General features: G+C 42.4%; 1 protein-coding gene and 1 pseudogene across 1 annotated transcript; both read left to right on the top strand.

Moving 5' to 3' along the window:
- LOC118018694 lies at positions 1 to 1,095 on the top strand (annotated as a pseudogene).
- A 3,710-nt stretch (positions 1,096 to 4,805) lies between these two features.
- On the top strand, positions 4,806 to 20,740 carry COQ5 (coenzyme Q5, methyltransferase). Its single transcript, XM_035017148.1, has 7 exons — positions 4,806 to 5,027; positions 9,115 to 9,264; positions 12,448 to 12,669; positions 17,165 to 17,271; positions 19,319 to 19,407; positions 19,992 to 20,103; positions 20,182 to 20,740. Exons 1-7 carry the CDS (start codon positions 4,826 to 4,828, stop codon positions 20,281 to 20,283), a joined length of 984 nt encoding a protein of 327 aa, XP_034873039.1. The 5' UTR covers positions 4,806 to 4,825; the 3' UTR covers positions 20,284 to 20,740.
- Positions 20,741 to 22,330: the final 1,590 nt, after the last annotated feature.

Here is a 22,330-nt window from a genome sequence, read left to right as displayed (position 1 = left end):
CCCACCATCACATAGTTAATAAGTGATGTTCTCAACCACCTATGAGATAACAAGCTCTCCATATTACAAATATGGACACTGAGATTAGAAAATCTCATCACAGCCATCTGTACTTTGGAAAATTATAAATGATTCCTTTCAACCATAGCAGTTTGAGATTTGAAGGATCACATACACACACTGTTAAAGAGATGAATACATAATTTTTCAGACTAACCTCAGCTAGTTAGAAACCTATTATATGCCAGACACTGTGCTGAGCACAAGGAATGCCAAAATATATTCAGATTGAGGTCTTAATATACTCACGGTTTCCTAAGTAAATTAAGCAAATAAGAAACTATAGTGGTTAGGCCAGTGCTCACCAAAGAGAGTAGGCCATGTTCAGTTCGAGCCAAAATATCATGAAGCCCAATAGCTATGGAAGAGTCCAGCACCTCCTAAGCTATCCTTGAGCTGAAAATGAACTCAAAACTCAAGGACCAGCTAAGGGAGTTGAATATAACAACAGCCAAGGAAACTTAAATTGGTGGTCAGAAAGCTATTAATCTTTGTTCCCATTCCTCAGTTGAAATCTTCCCAGAAAATCTAAGTCCAGCTATTTCATAAACTGGAGAAAAAGTTCAGTGGGAAGTGCAATGTCTTTGTTGCCCATTGCCTGAGCCAACTCAAAAAAGTTGTACAAAAAATAAGCAAGTGTTCCACCCTGACAGTTGTGCATGGTACAATCCTGGAGGGCTTAGTCTTCCCAAATGAAATTATGGGCAAGAGAATCCACGTGAAACTGGATGGCAGCCAGCTCATAAGGGTGCATTTGGATAAAACATAGCCAAACAATGTGGAACACAAGGGTGAAGATTTTCCTGCTGTCTGTAGCAAGTTCACTAGCAAGGATGTTAATTTTGAATTCCCAGAGTTTCACTTGTAAACAAAACTGACTAAATAACAGATCATTCACCCAAAAGAAAGGAAAGGAGGGAGGGAGGGAGCAAGTAGGGATGAAAAACTACAAGGGAAGATGGTAACAAGAGCTATAATAAAGTTAACACAAAATGCTGACTATAGCTATGGAGGTTCCTCAAAAAGTTGAAAATAGAGCTACCCTATGATCCAGCAATTGCACTACTGGGTATTTACCCCAAAGACACAAAAGTAGGGATCCGAAAGGGTATGTGCACCCCGATGTTTATAGCAGCAATGTCCACAATAGCCAAACTGTGGAAAGAGCCAAGATGTCCATCGACAGATGAATGGATAAAGAAGATGTGGTATATATATACAATGGAATATTATGCAGCCATCAAAAGGAATGAGATCTTGCCATTTGCAACGACGTGGATGGAACTGGAGGGTATTATGTTGAGCGAAATAAGTCAAACAGAGAAAGACATGTATCATATGACCTCACTGATATGAGGAATTCTTAATCGCAGGAAACAAACTGAGGGTTGCTGGAGTGGGGGGTAGGGTGGGAGGGATGGGGTGACTGGGTGATAGACACTGGAGAGGGTATGTGCTCTGGTAAGCGCTGTGAATTGTGCAAGACTGTTGAATCTCAGATCTGTACCTCTGAAACAAATAATGCAATATATGTTAAGAAAAAAAAAAAGAAGAAGAAGAAGGTAGCAGGTGGGGAAGAATGAAGGGGGGGAAATCGGAGGGGTAGACGAACCATGAGAGACAATGGACTCTGAAAAACAAACTGAGGGTTCTAGAGGGGAGGCGGGTGGGAGGATGGGTTAGCCTGGTGGTGGGTATTGAGGAGGGCACGTTCTGCATGGAGCACTGGGTGTTATGCACAAACAATGAATCATGGAACACTACATCTAAAACTAATGATGCAATGTATGGGGATTAACATAAGAATAAAAAATTTAAAAAAAATTTAAAAATGCTGACTATAGCAAAGCCTCCAAGGAGAGGTGTACAAACAGTTAGGGGTGGGGAGTAGAGGAAGGCTTCCCAGAGAGGCATCACTTGAGCTGAGCACAGAAGGGTGAGTGGAATTTCAGCAGTCCTATATGAACAAATAAATCGACAAAATCCTAGAATTCCCCTAATTGGGTCCTTTTTGGCTCCTTATACATCATCACGTGCGATACAAAATATTAATAAGTAATGGGGCGCCTGGGTGGCTCAGTTGGTTAAGCGACTGCTTTCGGCTCAGGTCATGATCCTGGAGTCCCGGGATTGAGTCCCGCATCGGGCTCCCTGCTCGGCAGGGAGTCTGCTTCTCCCTCTGACCCTCCTCCCTCTCATGCTCTCTGTCTCTCATTCTTTCTGTCTCAAATAAATAAATAAAATCTTTAAAAAAAATTAAGTAATGTATATATAAGTCAATCAATTTCTTGAAATTAATAGTTTTAACTTGAATAAAGAAAACTAGATACTAGGGCACCTGGGTGGCTCAGTCGGTTAAGCGTCTGCCTTCGGCGCAGGTCATGATCCCAGGGTCCTGGGATCAAGCCCCGCATTGGGCTCCCTGCTCAGTGGGGAGCCTGCTTCTCCCTCTCCTCCCCGCTCAGTGTTCTCACTCACTATCTCTGTCTCTGGCTCTCAAATAAATAAATAAAATCTTTAAAAAAAAAAAAAAGAAAGAAAGAAAACTAGATATTAATCTCGTATTTTTAAATTTCCTTAAAATGGCCTTCATGAGTCCTTGTCCTGCTTCACCTTTTGCAGTTTTTTTCCCCGCAAGTCATATTGAAATGAGAACAAATACATAATGTTGGTTTGTTTGGAAATTTACTTTGATGTCTACAAGGAACAGCCCCAAAGCCTGAGGTCCATTCTCATGTATGACTAGATATGGAAGATATAAGTTTCCTTGATGAATTTTTATTTCCTTTAACAATGATGTGAGAACTCTAATTACATGGATGAATCATTCCTTCTTTCTATCACTTTTAAAAATAAAAGAGAGGGAAAGAAGAAAAACCCGTGCAGCTCTTCCAAAAGAAAGCAGTAGGTGTCCATCTGTCAGGCTACACATTAAACCAGGAAGAGATTCTTCATTTTCAAAATAGTTTCTTAGGGTCCTTGGCGCTTTCTCCTTGTGAAATATTTACAGGAAACATACATTTAAAAAGAGAATCAAAGCAGAAACATAGAAATCCAAGCAAAACTCACCACCTCCATCCTCTTTTGCTCAAGATGGTCTACATTACCCTTTCCATAAAAAAAGAACCGGAAAATCTGGGTTGGAAGTAAACATCCACGCTATGCCAGTTGGCGCTAGAAGTGTAGCTTTGTGACAGCAGAAGAAGGAGGGTGAGTGGTGATTGGGTCTGACTCACTAACTAGACACCAGAGCTTTCCTTCCCATTTATAAATTTCTTAGGTACATAAAATGTAAAGACCAAAGAACAGCCTTTTGTACGTTTTTGTTTTTTTTTTTAAGATTTTATGTATGTATTTGACAGAGAGAGAGAGAGCACAAGTAGGGGGAGCAGCAGGCTGAGGGAGAGGGAGAAGCAGGCTCCTTGCTGAGTGGGGAGCCTGATGTGGGGCTTGATCCCAGGACCCCGGGGATCATGACCTGAGGCTAAGACAGACGCTTAACGATTGAGCCACCCGGGCACCCCTATACATTTATTTTTCAGTGTAGTCTAGCACACGTTTCTCAAGAATGGTCTGCCAATTCCTTGCATCAGAATCACCACAGGAGTTTGCAGATTTCCTGGATGGTTCAGTGGGTTGAGCATCAGACTCTTAATTTTGGCTCAGGTCATGATCTCAGGGTCCTGAAATCCAGCCCTGCATGGGACTCTGCGCTGGGTGTGGAGGCTGCTTTGGATTCTCTCTCTCCCTCTCCCTATGCTACACCACCCCCAATAAATAAATCTTAAAAAAAAAAAAAAAAAAGAACCACCACGGAAGATTGTTCAATAAGGATCCCCAATGCCCATCCCTACTGTACAGATTTAAAATCTCTGATATTTGGGCCCAGGAATCTGCTGCTGCTGCTTCTTCTTCTTTTTTCTTTTGGAGAGGAGAAGATAGAAAGGAGGGGCAAAGGAAGAGAGAGAGAATCCCAAGCAGGCTCCACTTCCAGCATGGAGCCCTACGGGGGCTTGATCTCAAGAGCCTGAGATCATGACCTGAGGGAAATCAAAAGTCAGAGGCTTAACCCACTGAGCCACCCAGGCGCCCACCGGAATCTGCATTTTAAAGATCAAACCAGGGGCGCCTGGGTGGTTCAGTCGTTGAGTGTCTGCCTTCAGCTCACGTCATGATCCCAGGGTCCTGGGATCGAGCCCCACATTGGGCTCCCTGCTCAGCAGGAAGCCTGCTTCTCCCTCTCCCATTCCCCCAGCTTGTGTTCCCTCTCTCGGTGTGTCTCTCTCGGTCAAATAAATAAATAAATAAATATCTTAAAAAAAAAAAAAAAAAAGATCAAACCAGGTGATTCTTAGGCACATCAAAGTTTAAGAGAATTGACCTTGTAATCTCTTGCCTTGTAACCACAGGGTACCTTGGTTTCCTACTTCTGCACCGGAAAACAAGAGTTAATGGTTATCTTGCGAGTTAGCATTCATACTGCTGCTTAACAAGATTCAGAGACATGGCCGCTGAGAGGTGATTGGGACTTATCCTAAGGTCCCTTCATTTCTGGTGAATTCTATATTCAAAGTGGGAAGAGAGAGAAGAAGCGATTTCCGGTACTCAAAAACTAAATAGCCTCCGGATCCCAGAGGTCACACGCATAACTCCCTAATAAAGGGTTTCAGGACGCCTTAGGCTAATAATGTCTCCTACCGGCCACCGTTGGCCCTCTAGTGATGCAACATACGTAATATCCGGCCGCCGTCACCCTACTGCCAAGATGGCGGCCCACAGGAGCTGCGCCCTATGGAGCTACTGCGGTCCTAGGTGGTCGTGGGTGATGCGGTGCTGCCGGCTCCCCGGGTTTCGTAGCTCCTGGCCCAGGGGCCCGTTGGGTGCGCGGCACTTGTCCCAAGAGAAGCGGGAAACGGAAACACATTTCGGGTTTGAGACTGTGTCGGAGGAGGAGAAGGGGGGCAAAGGTGAAAGGGGCGAGAGGGCGGACGGAGGGATCTATCTGCGATCTAGTTTCTTCTGCTCAGCTAGGAGATGATTTAACGTCCTGTTGACGCGGATGCCGTAGCCTGTGCAGTCCTGACCTCCAAGGAGTCCCCCCGCCCCCACCCTACCAGCCTGACATCGCAGAGCTTAGATGCCTCCTCTTGTTAAACACAGTAATTATCACTAAATCCCAAAAACTGGGTGTTTATGATGTGCCAGGCACCATGCAGATTTTATTCCCAATTTTCTTTTTTCTTTTCTTTCTTCTTTAAAAGATTTTACTTATTTGACAGAGAGAGAGAGAGACAGCGAGAGAGGGGGCACAAGCAGGGGGAGTGGGAGAGGGAGAAGCAGGCTTCCCGCTGAGCAGGTAGCCCGATGCGGGGCTCGATCGGAGAACTCTGGGATCATATGACCTGAGCCGAAGGCAGACGCTCACACAACCGAGCCACCCAGCACCCCTTATTCTCAATTTTCATTTCAACCTCCGAACAATGGTATTGTTATCCCCAAATTACACATGAGGAAATTGAGACTTCGAGATTAAACAAGAACTTGCCCAATTTATATGTGGCCGAACCAATCTTCCAACCCACTTTGGTGTGACTACAGAGCTCATGTTCTTCACCTCTTGCCAAAGGGTAGGGCCATTTTTTATAGAAAGGAAAGAGAAAACTATCTTCCCTGTCCCTCAGCTTTCAAATTGTGTGAGTAGGAATAATAGTAACTTTTCTCTTAGAGTTATAATGAGGATTAGATTACTTCATACATTAAAATATTTTGAACAGTGCCTGGCACTTCGTAATTGCCCAATAAAGGTTAGATATTGTTGAGCAGTTTTTGTGTCCAGCATTGTGCTATAGGCATGTGAAAGGAAAGGACTGTTTTAAACTCCAGCTGTACCATTTATAATGGGGAAGGTATTATGTCCATTTAACAGGTGGATATGGTGAGGTCTGAGAGTTTCCTTCACTTGGCCTATGGTCACCCAGGAAATAAAGAGAAAGAAATCACAATGGAATATCCCATCCTCTTAAAGACTACTACATTGTCTTACGTCTGACCTCAGCCTTACTAAATACATACCTCTACTGTAACTCTTTGAATATTGATTTTAAATTTATTTCACTGGAGTGAATCCCCAGAAAGTTAGGACAGTGGCTCATTCATGTCTGTATTTCAGTGCCTGATGCACATTAAAAGCTTGATAAGTGCTTGTGAAATAAGAGAAGCCAAGTAAAAGGATAGTAAACTTAAGGACTTGAAACCTTGTAGAATACTTTACATTAATTCCTGTAAATACCTTATAAGGTAGAGACTAATAGCCTGATATTATAGATGAAGAAACTGTTGAAAGAGACATAGTAAGTCACTTGCCCAAGATTTTGCTAGTAAGTGGCAGAGCCAGAGATTTTAATCTAGGTGGGTTGCTTCCAAAATGATAATAATGCCTAACTTCTGTATTGTACTTTACAAAATATAAACAATATTTCAGGGGCACCTGGGTGGCTCAGTCGTTAAGCGTCTGCCTTCGGCTCAGGTCATGATCCCAGAGTCCTGGGATTGAGCCCCGCATCAGGCTCCCAGGTCGGCAGGAAGCCTGCTTCTCCCTTTTTCCACTCCCCCTGCTTGTGTTCCCTCTCTCACTATGTCTCTCTCTGTCAAATAAATAAATAAAAATCTTTAAAAAAAAAAAAACGAAAACAGTATTTCACACACACAAGCAAAGAAGAGGTTATCCAACTGAGCTAAATATATATCTCCCAGATGGAGACCCAACACTGAAGTACAGGCAGTCTTCCCTTTGCACAGTAGTGCAGGACTGTAAAAATGACCGTGCATGCTGAAATCATGCACAGTGATATTAATAATCAATGGGGAAAATTACAAATGTCCTAGGACCTCTAAAAATTATTGAACATCAGGGGTTCCTGACTGGCTCAGTCAGTGACTCTTGATCTCAGGGTCGTGAGTTTAGGCCCCACATTGGGCATAGAGTTTACTTTAAAAAATTAAGAAATTATTGAACATCAAAAACTCTCTTTTTGTTATAAATGTATAGAGAAATGAAATAAATAGTAAAGTTAATATTTAGCAAACTATAATTTAAAATAAGGTTTAGTTTTAACTTAATGTAGAATTTTTAAATTTTAAGTTTGTTTTTTAATTAAAATTCTAATAAAAAATTAGAAACATTACGTTGTTTTAGTCCTTCATAAAAAATATGTACCAAGAGTAGTTTGAACAGTGTTTGCTACCTTCTAGTCATATAATTTATAGTAGGGAGCAAGCATCTTCTCTATGCCTTGGTAAATTGCTGTACTGCTTTCTAAATTTTAATCAGCTTGTAACATTTTATCCTTTCACTGTCAATGTCATGAAATATCTCCAAGAATTCCTCTAGGGTGAGATTTTTTGCTGGCATCATTTCCTCTGGGACATCTTCAACCTTTTCATCACAACCACATCCTCATTTATATCCATAAGTTCATCTTCACATAGATCTTCTGGCTGCATATCTGGAGTCTCTCGAGCATCAACATTCCCACAGTCAGCTGTTTCACCTATAACCCCATGGCCATTTCACTTCCAGTATTACCACTTTTCATTTCTTTGCAGTGCTTTCATTTTCGTTGGCCAATTTCCTCTTTCAATTACCTAGTTTTGTAAAATCCCACATGTGTTTAAAACTGAGAGATAAGGAAGTAACACATCTACATGCTTTGCTGTGTGTGAACTGAATGACTGATATGTAGTGACCTACCAAGTGCAAACTGAAAGAAGTGACATAATTGGTTACTGATCATGATGCATGTCTGTTATTTACAGAGTGACTTATGGGCTGAAGAACTACCAGTGAAGTTGGTACTTTATGCGGTTACTCACAGTTAATACACCACTGCACATGAATGATGTTGCTGGGGGACTGGTGTTGTTTAACTAAACCACAGTCACTGAAATTCATGTATATTGGAACCATGCAAAGCAAAGATTGCTTATACTCGGTGGGTTGAGCTGTAGTGTCCGTGAATACCCCAAAAACAAACAAAAAAGCAAGCTTGGAGATCCTGGGGTTGAGAAAGGCATTCAAGATTGAGTTCAGGAGCGGCGCTATAGTCTGCTGATTCAGCAGAGGACAGTGATGTCGTGGATCTATGCAGCACATTTCATTTGAGAAACAAAGCATCTCCCCTTCATTACCTAATTCAGCCTTATAGCAGGGTGATGGGGAGCTGGCTCTGAGTTTTTCTTTTTTTTTTTTTTTTAAAGATTTTATTTATTTATTCATGAGAGATAGAGAGAGAGAGAGGCAGAGACAGAGGGAGAAGCAGGCTCCCCGCGGATCAGGGAGCCTGATGCGGGACTCAATCCCAGGACCCTGGGATCATGACCTGAGCTGAAGGCAGACGCTTAACTGACTGAGCCACTCAGGCGTCCCAGAGTTTTTCATCTTATGGACAGAGAAACAGGTATAAAGAAGTTAAATGCAGCCTGTGTTTTAAAGTGCCTTAAATAGTAAATTCCTTCTCCCACTAGACCAGATTCCATATTCTCCCTTGATCCTGTCAAATTTATGACATTTATGAGGGCCCTCTGCAGTGTGGCTTGGCCCTGATTCACATCTTGCCATTCATCTGCCCACCTAATTGTACCTGAGCTTTTTCTCTGTGATCCAGGCAGGGATGAGCTCAGGCTTTCCCATCCATTAGTCATGTATTTCTAATGATTCTGTTGTTTTCGATTATAATAACTATTAGAAAAATTCCATTACCCCCCCCCATCCTCTAAGAAATGGAAACCTACTTAGTACCAAGTAGGTGCATGGGGTAGTGGTCCTAGATAAAGGTAACTAAGACAGCAGAAAAGAGGTTGGTTTCTTACATGAAGTAACTAAAGCCTTTTTTAAAACGGGTTACGGGGCAGATTTGGGTATCAAGCAGTATAGCTTAACTTCACCTGACAAAGACGGGCAACTTCAGGGGAGAAAAGCTTCCTCCTCTCTCATTTAGGACTTCCCCTAGTTAATCTTGTTAATAGCACAATTGTGTTTTATTTCTCCTATGTCAGTCTATCATGTGTTTGAAAGTGTGGCCAAGAAGTATGATATGATGAATGATATGATGAGTCTTGGTATCCATCGTATTTGGAAGGATTTACTGCTCTCGAAGATGCACCCGTTTCCTGGGACCCAGCTGCTTGATGTTGCTGGAGGCACAGGTAATGTCCAGTCGAGTATCCTCAAATATCGCTGAGCACCTTTTGTAGAAATTAGTGCTCTTGTTGGAATGAGCTAGCTTACCTACTGTTAGGCTGAAGATGGTAATTAAAAATCAGCACACTCCTGGGGCGTGTGGGTGGCTCAATTCTTAAGCGTCTGACTTTGGCTCAGGTCATGATCCCAGGGTCCTGGGATCCAGCCCTGCATCAGGCTCCCTGCTCTGCGGGAAGCCTGCTTCTCTCTCTCCCACTCCCCCGCTTGTGTTCCTGCTCTCGCTATCTCTCTCTCTCTGTCAAATGAATGGATAAAATCTTTAAAAAAAAAAAAAACAAACGAAATTCATTATTATCCATTCATTTGACAGAGAGAGAGAGAGCGCACAAGCAGGGGGAACAGCAGAGGGAGAGGGAGAAGCAGGGAGCCCGATGCGGGGCTCGATCCCAGAACCCTGGGATCATGACCCGAGCTGAAGGCAGACGCCCAACGACTGAGCCACCCAGGCACCCCTGAATAAATAAAATCTTAAAAGAAAATCAGTACACTCCTAAGAAAGGTTTACTCTTTTTAACTAAATGTCACTCAAAAGCACAAAATATCAGCTTTATGCCTGTCATTTTTCTAAAATGCACAGGGTTACAAAGTAAAAAGATCACTTTTTTACTCCAGTGACATCTCACCATGTGAATGACTTTTATTTTCCGTTTAACCTTTAATCCACTTTCCCTCTTTCTTTGGGGGGGATGCCCTTTCTCATATTCCATAAGCTTTCTGCCTAATCCATTATCATATCAGAAATCAAAAGCTCAATTGTTTATACATGGTCCTTTGTTACTTGGTGTACACTAGATGTCTGGGGAGAAAAACGTTATGGGTTTCTACAATGCATCTTGGTGATGTTATTATATGGTTAATGTACATGTTAAATTACATTAGAATAATGGGTCATATAATGTAATAATTTGATAATCTATACCAATAGAATAATATAGAATAAGAAATGACAGAGGAACAATCTCCATGTGTGAAACATGTTTATGTGTGTCTTTGTTGGTGTGGTCTTCTCCCCAGTGGAAACTCAGAAGGTAGTAAGACACCTTGCTCAATGGAGGACAATTTATTTATCTATTTTTTTATTATGTTATGTTAATCACCATACGTTACATCATTAGTTTTTGATGTAGTGTTCCATGATTCATTGTTTGCTCAACGGAGGACAATTTAACAGAATCTATTAAAATCTAAAATCTTTATAGTCTAGGATCCCACAATTCCAAATCTCCATATCTAGTCTTAAAAAAAAAAAAAAAAAACTTGCACAAAGATACAGCTACAGAAAGGCTTCGGTCAGAGCTGCCTACTTCTGTGTCTTCACCTGCAGCATTACTACGTGCTGGCAACTGCCCATTTAGAAAATGTAATTGGAAGGTAATCCCATGTACTAAAAAAGACTTTTTAAAAATATATAGCTACAAATATGCTCACTGCATCGTTTTTAGTAGTAGTGAAAACTTGGAAATAACCTATTTCTGCCTCAGTAAAGAAATTGTTTTAAATTAAGGTACATCCATTCTATGAAATATCATGTAGCTATTTAAAGAATGTGGAAAACCTATAAGTACTGATGGAAGGTTCTCAAAGACATACTCAGTGGGAAGAGAAAGAAAACAAGTTGAATAGCTATGTGTATAATATGATCCCTGTGTTTTTAAGCTGTTTCATATAAAAGATTTAAATATATAGGAAAGGGACTGGAGAATACCTAATTTGTTGAAGAGACTAGAAAAACTTAAGGATATATTTCTTGCAACTGGTGTAAGAAAAACAGAGACAAACAACATTATAAGAAAGGAAATGTGATCCTAGAAAGCACTGTCTTGGCCCAAACAGTATTTACCTGGTCACAATAACATAAACACTTTTCAGCTTGTAGACTCCAGCAAAGCACAGAAGACAAAATTATAGCTACTGAACAAACAGTATGTTATCAGTCTTGACAGTGTAAAAGTGCCCACAGTAGAAGGTTGAAAGGAGTCAAGAGGTACCATCTGTAATCTATTTCATCTATTTCATCTATTGATGAAATAGAAATAAAATATTAGTCTGTTACTCTAGTTTACAAAAGAATCTATGAGGGACTATGAAATGTGATCTAAATATATTGGGAAGATAGAGGCAAGCAGAGATGAGGGGCAAGACATCATCATAAATTTGGGTGAGTCTTTTATAGCGAGAATGTGTCCATGCATTACTTATGCAATTTTTTAAAGGTTTTTAAGAATATTAGAAGTTAACGGGGCGCCTGGCTGGCACAGTCAGTAGAACATGGGACTCTTGATCTTGAGGTTGTGAGTTTGTGCCCCATGTTGGGTAGAGAGATTACTTAAAAATAAAATCTTGGGGCGCCTGGGTGGCTCAGTCGTTAAGCGTCTGCCTTCGGCTCAGGTCATGATCCCAGGGTCCTGGGATTGAGCCCCACGTCAGGCTCCCTGCTCAGCGGGAAGCCTGCTTCTCCCTCTCCCACTCCCCCTGCTTGTGTTCCCTCTCTCGCTGTGTCTCTCTGTCAAATAAACAAAATCTTTAAAAAATATATAAATCTTAGGGCGCCTGGGTGGCTCAGTTGGTTAAGCGACTGCTTTCGGCTCAGGTCATGATCCTGGAGTCCCTGGATCGAGTCCTGCATCGGGCTCCCTGCTCGGCAGGGAGCCTGCTTCTCCCTCTGACCGTCCCCCCTCTCATGTGCTCTCTCTCTCTCAAATAAATAAATAAAATCTTAAAAAATAATAAAAAAATAAAAATAAATAAAAATCTTAAAAAAAAAAGAATATTAGAAGTTAAAAAAATGTGTTTTTTTTTAAAGATTTTATTTATTTGTTAGAGAGAGCACAAGCAGGGGGAAGCAGCAAGCAGAGGGAGAAGCAGGCTCCCTGTTGAACAAGGAGCCCAACGCGGGACTCCATCCCAGAACCCAGAGATCATGACCTGAGCCGGAGGCAGACACTTAACTGACTGAGCCACCCAGGCACCCCAATTTTTTTTTTTTAAGTTAGCATAGAAATGAAGAGACACTTCAATTTTTGGATATTCCTCAAATCTTGTACCTTTGTTGCTCTGTTTGGTTTTGGAAATGTTGGATTTTTGCGTGTGTTTATGTTTGCATCTTTCCTCCTGTTGGCTTCCCACAGGTGACATTGCATTCCGGTTCCTTAATTATGTCCAGGCACAGCATAAGGGAAAGCAGAAGAGGCAGTTACGGGCCCAGCAAAATTTGTCCTGGGAAGAAATTGCCAAAAAGTACCAAAGTGAAGATGATCCTTTGGGCGGTTCCCGGGTTGTGGTCTGTGACATCAACAAGGAGATGCTAAAGATTGGAAAGCAGAAAGCCCGTGCTCAAGGACACAAAGCTGGTAAATCGTATGGGAAGTAGACAGTGGAAATGTTTGTGTGTTTATGAAGTAAGATGGGATATATAAAAGGTTGAAGTGCTTTATTTTCAAAAACATAGATAGGCAGGAGTCGAAGATAATTTGTGTGCCTGAATCCAGTTCGTGTGCTGTTATGTACATTATTTCGGCAACCCAGGGAGTTAGTGTGATGACCAGCCCCATGTGATGGAGCTGATAACCAAAGCCCAAAGAGCTGCTTGAGTAAAGTGCCTCTGCTCAAGTAACACAACTTTTAAACGGCAGATCCCAAATCGGAGCTGAGTCTTGGGATCTTAGCTCTTGGACTCTGAGACGGAAGTTTTGCTTTCAATTCCCAGCAACTCCCTGCTGACCCCAGTGTCCTGTTTTGGAGTCATCCCAGTCCCCGTCAGTACTCAGAGGGTTTGACGCATGTGGAAGCTGGGAAGGTGCTCTGACCTTAACGCAGGAACTTGTGCTTCGGACACAAGCTCCTACATCCTTCGGGCTCTGCCTCCACCTCCAGGTTGGGCTCTTTGCTGGCCGTGCTCCAGAGCTCCCTGTTGGGCTGGCTAAGGCTTTATCGGATCTGCATCGAGGTCTACAGGCTTTCCCCACTCAGTCTTGCTTCCTCTTCCTTTTATCCAACCCCAGATGTTCTCCCCGCAAAGAAGACCCCTTTTGCACTCCTCCCTCGTCTGGGCATCTGTTCCTCTGAGGCCCCAGCTGATAGAATTAAAGAAACCCCCGAAACAGTGCTCCTGTCAGCAGCAGATAGGAGAGTGACTGCACGTCTCGGGGAACCCACTGCACCCTGAAAATGGACAATTTGTGCCCAAGCTTAAAGAAGTAGATTTCACATTTTGCTGTTTGTTTTCATCTCTTAAAATACTCCCCCCAACTTTATCAAGTAGAAGTAAGGGTTTGGCAGGCTCTCTGGAGCCACTGCCCTGGCCTCTCCCCAGCTGACCAAGCCCTGCAGGCAGCTACTGTGAGGCAGTGGTCTGGGACAAAGAAAATAAAGGTCCTCGGGTCAACCTCAGCGGTCCTGTGCTCCCCCTCCCCCCAGGAGTGACTATGGTTATTTTAGTTCAATTCTTCCTCCTCCACCCCCCACCCCCAGAACGAGCTGCCTAGACGGACCACAGCCCACTTGGCCTCCAAGATGAAGGGCTCTTTTGTTAACCCTCAGTGCTGATCAGAAAGCAGACAGTCCTTAGTGTTTTTAGACAAAGGCACTATGTTTCCTTACTCCTACTGAAAAACTTGTTTCCCTTCTCTCTGGTGCTCAACCATAAGGAATGGAGAACAAGGATAGAAATGATAGGGAATGCTCCATTTCTGGAATCATCCCTTCCATAGCATAGCTTGTCCTTCAGCCTCTCCTCACTGCCAAGACAAATCCACTGGCATATGAATTATTAAGTGCTGCATAGGCCAGTTTTCCTTATCTTTCTTCCTTGCTTCCTCAATGTCCAACAATGATGTCTTTGTAAAAAATATCACACGAAAAGAGTTGAAACTAAGGAGGATCCTAGAAATTATTTTGTAATAGTAAGTTAATGAGAAAGGTATATTTATGTATAGCACTCGTGTGTTTTATTTACATCTTATGTGGATGGAGCACTTCCTCCCCAAATGGAAGTTCTGAGGGCAGGAGCTTTTTTTTTTTTTTAAGATTTTATTTATTTATTTGACAGAGTTAGCGAGAGCAGGAACACAGCAGGGTGAGTGGGAGAGGGAGACGGAGAGGCAGGCTTCCCGCTGAGCAGAGAGCCCGACTCGAGGCTCGATCTGGGATCATGACCTGAGCCGAAGGCAGAAGCTTAATGACTGAGCCACCCAGGCGCCCCTTGAGGGCAGGAGCTTTAAAAAAAATTATTTGAGGGTGCCTGGGTGGCTCATTTGGTTAAGCGACTGCCTTTAGCTCAGGTCATGATCCCAGGGTCCTGGGATTGAGTCCCGCATCGGGCTCCCTGCTCTGCAGTGAGCCTGCTTCTCCCTGTCCCACTCTCCCTGCTTGTGTTCCCTCTCTCGCTGTGTCTCTCTCTGTCAAATAAATAAAATCTTTAAAAAAAAAAAATTATTTGAGGGGCGCCTGGTCTCAGTTGGTTAAGCGTCTACCTTTGGCTCAGGTCATGATCCTGGGGTCCTGGGATTCAGCCCTGCATTGGGCTCCCTGCTCGGCAGGAGGCCTGCTTCTCCCTCTCCTACTCCCCCTGCTTATGTTCCCTCTCTCCCTGTCTCTCTCTCTCTCTCTGTTAATTAAATAATAAAATATTTTTTAAAAAGTATTTGATAGGTTATAAAAGTGATATATTTGAGAGAATTTTGGATTTTGCAAAAGTATTAAGAAGAAAGTAAATGTTACCTATAATTCCAACATCAAGAGATGCTCCCAGTATTTTAATGTATTTCCTTCCTAGCTTTTCCTAATCATTTCCTTTTTATAAAATTGAAGACTTTCTGTATATACAATTTAGTATCCTGCCCTAACTCAGCATTGTATCATGAGGTCCATGTCATTAAAAATTCCTTAAAATCATTATTTATGATATTCTCCTGTATGGATGTGAATCACCAAGATTCACATCACCAATTTACATAACCAGCAACCAATTGATCTTTCACTTTTTTCTAAAGCTTTTGCACAGAGCACAGCATTGTGACATCCTTATTTGTAAATTTTTGCATGCATTTGTTAATTTTACCTTCTATATAACCTCGGACAAGTGTTTAAACTCTCCAGATCTCAATTACCTTATCTATAAAATGGTAGAATAAAAACCACCTTGTAGTAGGAGGTAATATACCATAGCTATTGAGAACACAGGCCCTGGGGCGCCTGGGTGGCTCAGTGGTTAAGCGTTTGCGTTCAGCCCAGGTCATGGTCCCAGGGTCCTGGGATCAAGCCCCGCATCGGGCTCCCTGCTCAGCACGAAGCCTGCTTCTCCCTCTCCCACTCCCTCTGCTTGCGTTCCCTCTCTCGCTGTCTCTCTGTCAAATAAATAAAATCTTAAAAAAAAATTAAAAATAAATAAAAAAAAGAAAACACAGGCCCTGGGATAAAACAACCTGAGTTCCAATCCATCGGGGTGATCTTGGGCAAGCTGCTTTCATCTTCCTGATACTCAACTTGGCTCACCTAAAACATGAGGAGGATAGTAAGAGCTATCCCACGGAGTTAATATGGGAATGTGATAAGATAATGTGTGTAAAGTGATAATGTAGACCCTGCTGCCATCAAGGGCTCAGAGCAGTTGCTATGATGATGATGATGTCATCAATGTCATCCTCCTAAAAATCAAATAGCTGGTTCAAAGGATATGGTTTTTCTTTTTTTTTTTTTGAAAGATTCATTTATTTATTTGAGAGAGAGAGTGTGTGTGAGCTGGGGGAGGGGCAAAGGGAAAGGGAGAGGGGAAGCAGACACCCTGCTGAGCACAGAGCCCCACACAGGGCTAGATCTCCAGACCTCCATCATCTCCAGATCACGACCTGAGCCGAAACTAAGAGTCCACTGCTTAGCTGACTGATGAGCCACCCAGGCACCCCAGGGTATCGTTATTTTTAAGGGTTTTGTTAAATACTACTACTTTGCTTTCCAGGAGGGTTTTCATTTACTTTCCTCTATAGAGCCTTCCTTCTATATTGCATTTTATGTCTAATTTGCTGCAAGTTGAATAATGTTAAAGCTGAATCAGGATCCTTTAGTGGACATAGCTACCCTGTTATGGGGTTCCCTGGGTGTTTTCTGAATTTGTGACCAGATTTAGGGTCTAGACACTTTGATTCTCTAATAGAACCAGTATAACTAGGCTAAATTCCATACTTAGAATACTTCCAATGATCCTCTGAAGTTGGTACTATTATTAACTCCATCTTACAGATGAGGAAACCAAGGCAAAGTAGTTTATTCAAGCTTATACAGCTAATAAATGGTGAATAAAGCTGGAATTAAAATCCTGGCAGTTTAAACCCCAGACCTGGGATCTTAACCGTGGTACTTTACACAAAACACTTAGTTGGGTAAAAATTGCTTGAGGGTGGGCATAACTAAGTATTCATCAGGTTCTTCTCTGAGACCCATGGGGAAAGAACTTCCTGCTAAACTTGAAGAAATTCAGATTCTCAGGCTGAGGTGACACCTTGAAGACAGCGGCCAGGAACCCAGTGATGAAGGCAGATGTGTGATGGTTTCTGATACCACACGTATGGTTTTCCCCAGCACCAAACTGTTCTCCAATTCTCCCACACCAACTAGGTGTGCAATAATTCAGCTCAATTCTGACACTGACTCGCAGAGTTAGTCTCAGATTCCGCAGACTGCCCCCACTTCAGAAGTCAGCCATCAGTGGGGTGTGTGGGCTGCCCACACTTCTGCCTGGCTGACTGCAAATTGGGGGATTCCCACAATGCCCTCCTCAGGTTTGACAGTTCACCAGGTACATAAGAGACAGTGACCCAGACTGAGACCAGAAATGATTTTCCCTTTCAGGACTTGCTTGGGTATTGGGAGATGCTGAAGAACTGCCCTTTGATGATGACAAGTTTGACGTTTACACTATTGCCTTTGGGATCCGGAATGTCACACACATTGATCAGGTGGTATATATGGCTGCGTCTTTAGCCTGTGTGACTCTTGTGCTGTTAGATCTCCTGCAGCGGCCCCACAGAAAATGAGGAAAGAGGGAGGGATTCTTCTCTCCGCCCAGCTCTTGAATGGAATGACTATTTCCGGCTTAGGGGTTTCAATCCTTGAAGTTGCCAATTTCCTAGTCACAAAATTGAATAAGACCCAAACCACAGAGCAGATCCCCATAGAAGCCTTTGTTGCCTGGGTTGGTATTCACATCTTTGAGCTGTCAGTCATGCTCTGGCATTCCATCTGTTTCTGCTCACTTGTGAAGTTGTCTGAGCCTGAGTTTGCAGATCAGAGGCGTTTCCAAAGCCAACACAGAAGGCACTCAAACACTTATTTTGGCAGAAGGTACCTAGAGTCATGGGTTCCTTTATAGGGAGAAGGGAACATTTAGCTCTTAATCTTTTTTTTTTTTTTTTTTAGATTTTATCTTTAAGTAATCTCTGCACCCAGCATGGGGCTCCAACTCCCAGCTCTGAGATCAAAAGTCTCTACCGACTAATCTAGCCAGGCACCCCCTAATGCAGCTCTTCTTCATTTCTACTTCAATATTCTATCCCAAAGCATTTGAAGACAATGTGCAAGGCACCACATTTTGTTTTTGTAATGGGGGGCTCCAGATGAAGTGAGACATCTTTATGGTGCACTTCAGCTTGATTTTTATGACCTGCCCCTTGTATGCAGTCAGTTTATTAGTTCTTCTAATTAAAAAAAATTTTTTGAGTAGGTTCAAAGTACAAAAGAGCATGTCAATGAAAATATGCCTCCCACCCCTGTGTCCCAACCATTCAGCACCTCCTCTCCCTCCCTCCAATTACCAATTTCTTGTGTACCTTTGCAGAGATGTTTGGTGAATATTAAACATTTTTCTTTTTCTTTTTTTTATACAAATATTAGCATATGAAATTTTGCCCATTGCTTTCTTTCCCTTAAAAATATATCTTGGGAGATTTTTCCATGTCAGTGCATAAGGAGCCCTGGCTCTTCCTTTTTTTAAATAGCTGTGTAGATTCCATTTATATAGACATTTCGTTATTTTTTTTTAAAGATTTTATTTATTTATCTGACAGAGAGGGATACAGCGCAAGAGGGAACATAAGCAGGGGGAGTGGGAGAAGCAGGCTTCCCGTGGAGCAGGGAGCCTGATGCGGGGCTTGATCCCAGGACCTCTTGGGATCATGACCTGAGCCAAAGGCATATGCTTAACGACTGAGCCACCCAGGCGCCCCTGGACATTCCATAATTTAACCAGTATCTCATTAATAGTTAAGATGCTTCTAATCTTGTGCTGTTCAAACAGTGCTGCAGGGAATAACCTATATGCATATCATCTCTACAATAGATGCTTTTTTTTTTTTTTTTGGAGGGTGGGGAGGAGCAGAGGGACAGGGAGAGGGAGAATCTTAAGCAGGTTCCATGCCCAGCATGGAGACCGATCTCATGACCCTGAGATCTTGACCTGAGCCAAAACTGTCAGATGCTTAACTGACTGAGCCAGCCAGGTGCCCCTACAACAGATGCACTTCTATAAGATAGGTTCCTTGAAGTAAAATTCCTAGATCAAAGAGGATATCCATTGTGATTTAAATAAGTAATTGTAGGGGCACCTGGCTGGCTCTGTTGGTAAAGGGTGATCTTGGGGTTTTAAGTTCAAACCCCATGTTGAGCAAAGAGTTTACTTAAAAAAAAAAAAGAAAGAAAAAAAAGAAAACCCCGAGATGAGCTTTTAATAAATAAATAATCAATAGACAATTGTGAAATTGGCCGCCATGTGATTGTACCAATCTGAGTACTCCAAGTAACCTTCTCTTCATGGGCAGCAGAATGCCTATAAAATTTAGGATATTGTAGGGTTATCTCTGCTGCTACAGCTTTCCAACTGAGAATGCCAAGGGATCTATGGGAAATGCTAACTTTTATAATGCCCATCAAAGTTAAAGCTCTTGCGGCCTCATGGAATTGAGTGAGTTCTGCTGAGGAGTGTGTTCTCTTGTTCCTTGTCTTGCTCAGGCACTCCAGGAAGCCCATCGAGTCCTGAAACCAGGAGGACGGTTTCTCTGCCTGGAGTTTAGTCAAGTGAACAATCCCCTCATATCCAGGTTGGCACTGTTAACAGGGCTTTATTCTCATTGGCTAGCCAATGGTTCCCCATCCCAAAACAGACATAAAACAGCCAGTAAGCGATAAGCATGAACCTCATAGTTCAGAGTCTCTAAGGGTCAGTGCCACCTCAAAGTCAGCCAGTTCTGAATGACAACACCTAAGCCAGAAGAGTTTCAAACCAGCAACCAGAGGCTCAGGTTGGCCCACAGATATATTTTGTTTGATTCATCGTATTTTAAGAAATTGACTTAGATGTTCGTATTTAAAAATCAGGAAGTTTCACATAAAAATCTGAGTTTCCAGCTTCACTTGAGGAACCATATGGGGCAGCGCTGAGCACTTACTCCCACATGGCAGTAGTCAGAACTGAGTAGTACCTGCCCCTTCTCCACTTTTATGCTACTTCCTAATTGCACCTGTCACCACATCCTCACTAGTCCCTACTGGTCTTACACCTGGCCCACATTACTTTCAGGGACTTGACCCCTATAGGCATTTGAATTTATAACTCCATGCTTAAACCTTCTTGCTTCTGATCAGAGGGCATGTTCTAATCTTAATCTTTTGCCTTTGTGTTTAGGCTTTATGATCTATATAGCTTCCAGGTCATTCCTGTCCTGGGAGAGGTCATCGCAGGAGATTGGAGGTCCTACCAATATCTTGTAGAAAGTATCCGACAGTTCCCATCTCAGGTACAAAACTTTGATATTTTACAATAAAGGCCCTAGAGTTTAAATCCAGGTGCTCCTTGCTGTATCTTTGTGTTTTAGGAGGAGTTCAAAGAGATGATAGAAGATGCAGGTTTTGAGAAGGTGACTTATGAAAGTCTAACATCAGGCATCGTGGCTATTCATTCTGGCTTCAAACTGTAATTCCTTTACCATTCTGGAGTGTGAATCAGTCACACCCTGTCGAAAGCCTGAAACTGAAGGAGAATCTGGCTAATGAGACGAGCAGCAGAACATCTCCTCTTAAGGTCATGTGCCTTGGACTCCTGTTCTGACGTGACCAGTCTCAAAGTGTTAGAAACAGATCCCTGTCACCCTACTGCGGCTTTCACTACGAGCTGCTTCAGGGCTTCTCCCAGAGATACTTGCTCTGTATTTTTTGCTCAACTCCTGCTAATTTTTCTTGGCTGTGCAGTGTGTGGTTAAGGTAAAACCAGCACTACTTCTCATTTTTGAAGTGCATTTGTAGCTTCTCTGCTGGTGCTGCCTTCCACAGGGATGACGACTCATTTGAACCCAATGATGATTTGAACCAGAAAACGTCCTAGCTGTACCTGAGTCAATCTCTCAGCCTAGGACTAAGTCTGGGGCCAAAACCCAAGGCCCAAGTCAGAGTGCTAACAATCACAACTAGAATTATGAACTGCATCACTAAATGAGTTTACAATTTGTGTGGTATTTGTTATTTCTTCTTGGGTGGGAGAGTGAGGAAATACATTTTTGTCATCACTCAGTCCTCTTCTACCAAAAACTACTATTGGATCCTCAATGCCTGTCATGAAAAAAACAAACCCTTGATGAAAGAATAAATGTTCCAGAAAACTTCTGCTTTTGTGTTTTATGTGGAGAGCTTCTTTATCAGAATACATTTGAAGGGTTTTATAGCCAAAAAAGAAAAAAAAAAAAGTTTGAAAACGATCTAGCCTAACCCCCTTAGGTACTAAGGGGCAGAGCTGGGCAGAGAGCTCTTGTCTCCTTAATATAGTCCAATGTTTGATGTTAAAATGAGGCCAAAAATATTTTGAATGTGGATTAAGCTTACGGTTTTTAAGGGGCTTTGCTAAGACACTGCAGAAAGCAAACTATGACTTGGCTGGCCATTTGTTAATTGTGGATAACTTAGTTCAAGGCTATTTCAAAAGCCTTTAGATATGCTGACTCTAGGCCCAGCACAGTAGGGGTCATTTCTGTACCTTCCCGCACAAGATCTTGCTTTGCCCTATCATTAAAAAGCTTTCACACACAGCTATCTATACACAACCATCTCAAAGAACAGCAAAGAGCATCCGACAAAGTGCTAAACATTAAAAAAACTTTTAGCTTACTTTTTCAGCCAGCTGGAGCCTGTTGGCCTTTGAAATTAGAATTAACAAGGAGCAGACGCTGAAGGAATTTGATAAACCATCAACCCAATCCTATCTCCCCGGCGAAGTGGTTTTTTCGCATCTGAATCAAAAAATAAAAGTTAAAACTTGCCACTTCCAGGCAGTAGATATGGGCCTGATAAATTAAAACCCCCAATGTCCAGCCATTTGTGGACTTAAATCAACTCTAGGGTCTATTGCCAGAAGACTATTTGGAAGTAGGGCTAACTGACCAAGAACGATACAGCTTTGGGGGCTTCGAATAGAAACATAGGTCACTAAAGAGGGAAAGGAGCTAGAAAAAAGATGAATTATGGAACATCTTCAGTATGTCCAAATACAAGCCTAAATCACCTCAGTTACACTCCTGTTCCACAGAACCTCATCCTTCTTTCCTGCAAAAAGCAGGGGGAAAATTTTTCTCCCATTTTAACTGCCACAATAAACAGGAAGACAATTTTTTGCCTCTCTACCCTGAAACGTTCCCAGTCCTAACCTAGCTCAACTTCACTACAATTCTTTTTTTTTTTTTTTAAAGATTTTATTTATTTATTTGAGACAGAGAGAATGAGAGTCAGAGAGCATGAGAGGGAGGAGGGTCAGAGGGAGCAGCAGATTCCCTGCCGAGCAGGGAGCCCGATGCGGGACTCGATCCCGGGACTCCAGGATCATGACCTGAGCCGAAGGCAGTCGCTTAACCGACTGAGCCACCCAGGCGCCCCTCAACTTCACTACAATTCTTAAAACCCCAAGTTCTGGTAGTAATAATCTCCCAAAGATGTTACAACCTAATTTTTTTTTTTTTTTTGAAGATTTTATTTGACAGA

Source organism: Mirounga leonina, unplaced genomic scaffold (assembly GCF_011800145.1).
Source record: "Mirounga leonina isolate KUSES-001 unplaced genomic scaffold, KU_Mleo_1.0 Mir_171, whole genome shotgun sequence".
Classification (NCBI taxonomy): Eukaryota; Metazoa; Chordata; class Mammalia; order Carnivora; family Phocidae; genus Mirounga; species Mirounga leonina.
Note: the sequence above shows the minus strand (reverse complement) of the source record. Positions and strands in the feature narration are given on the sequence as shown.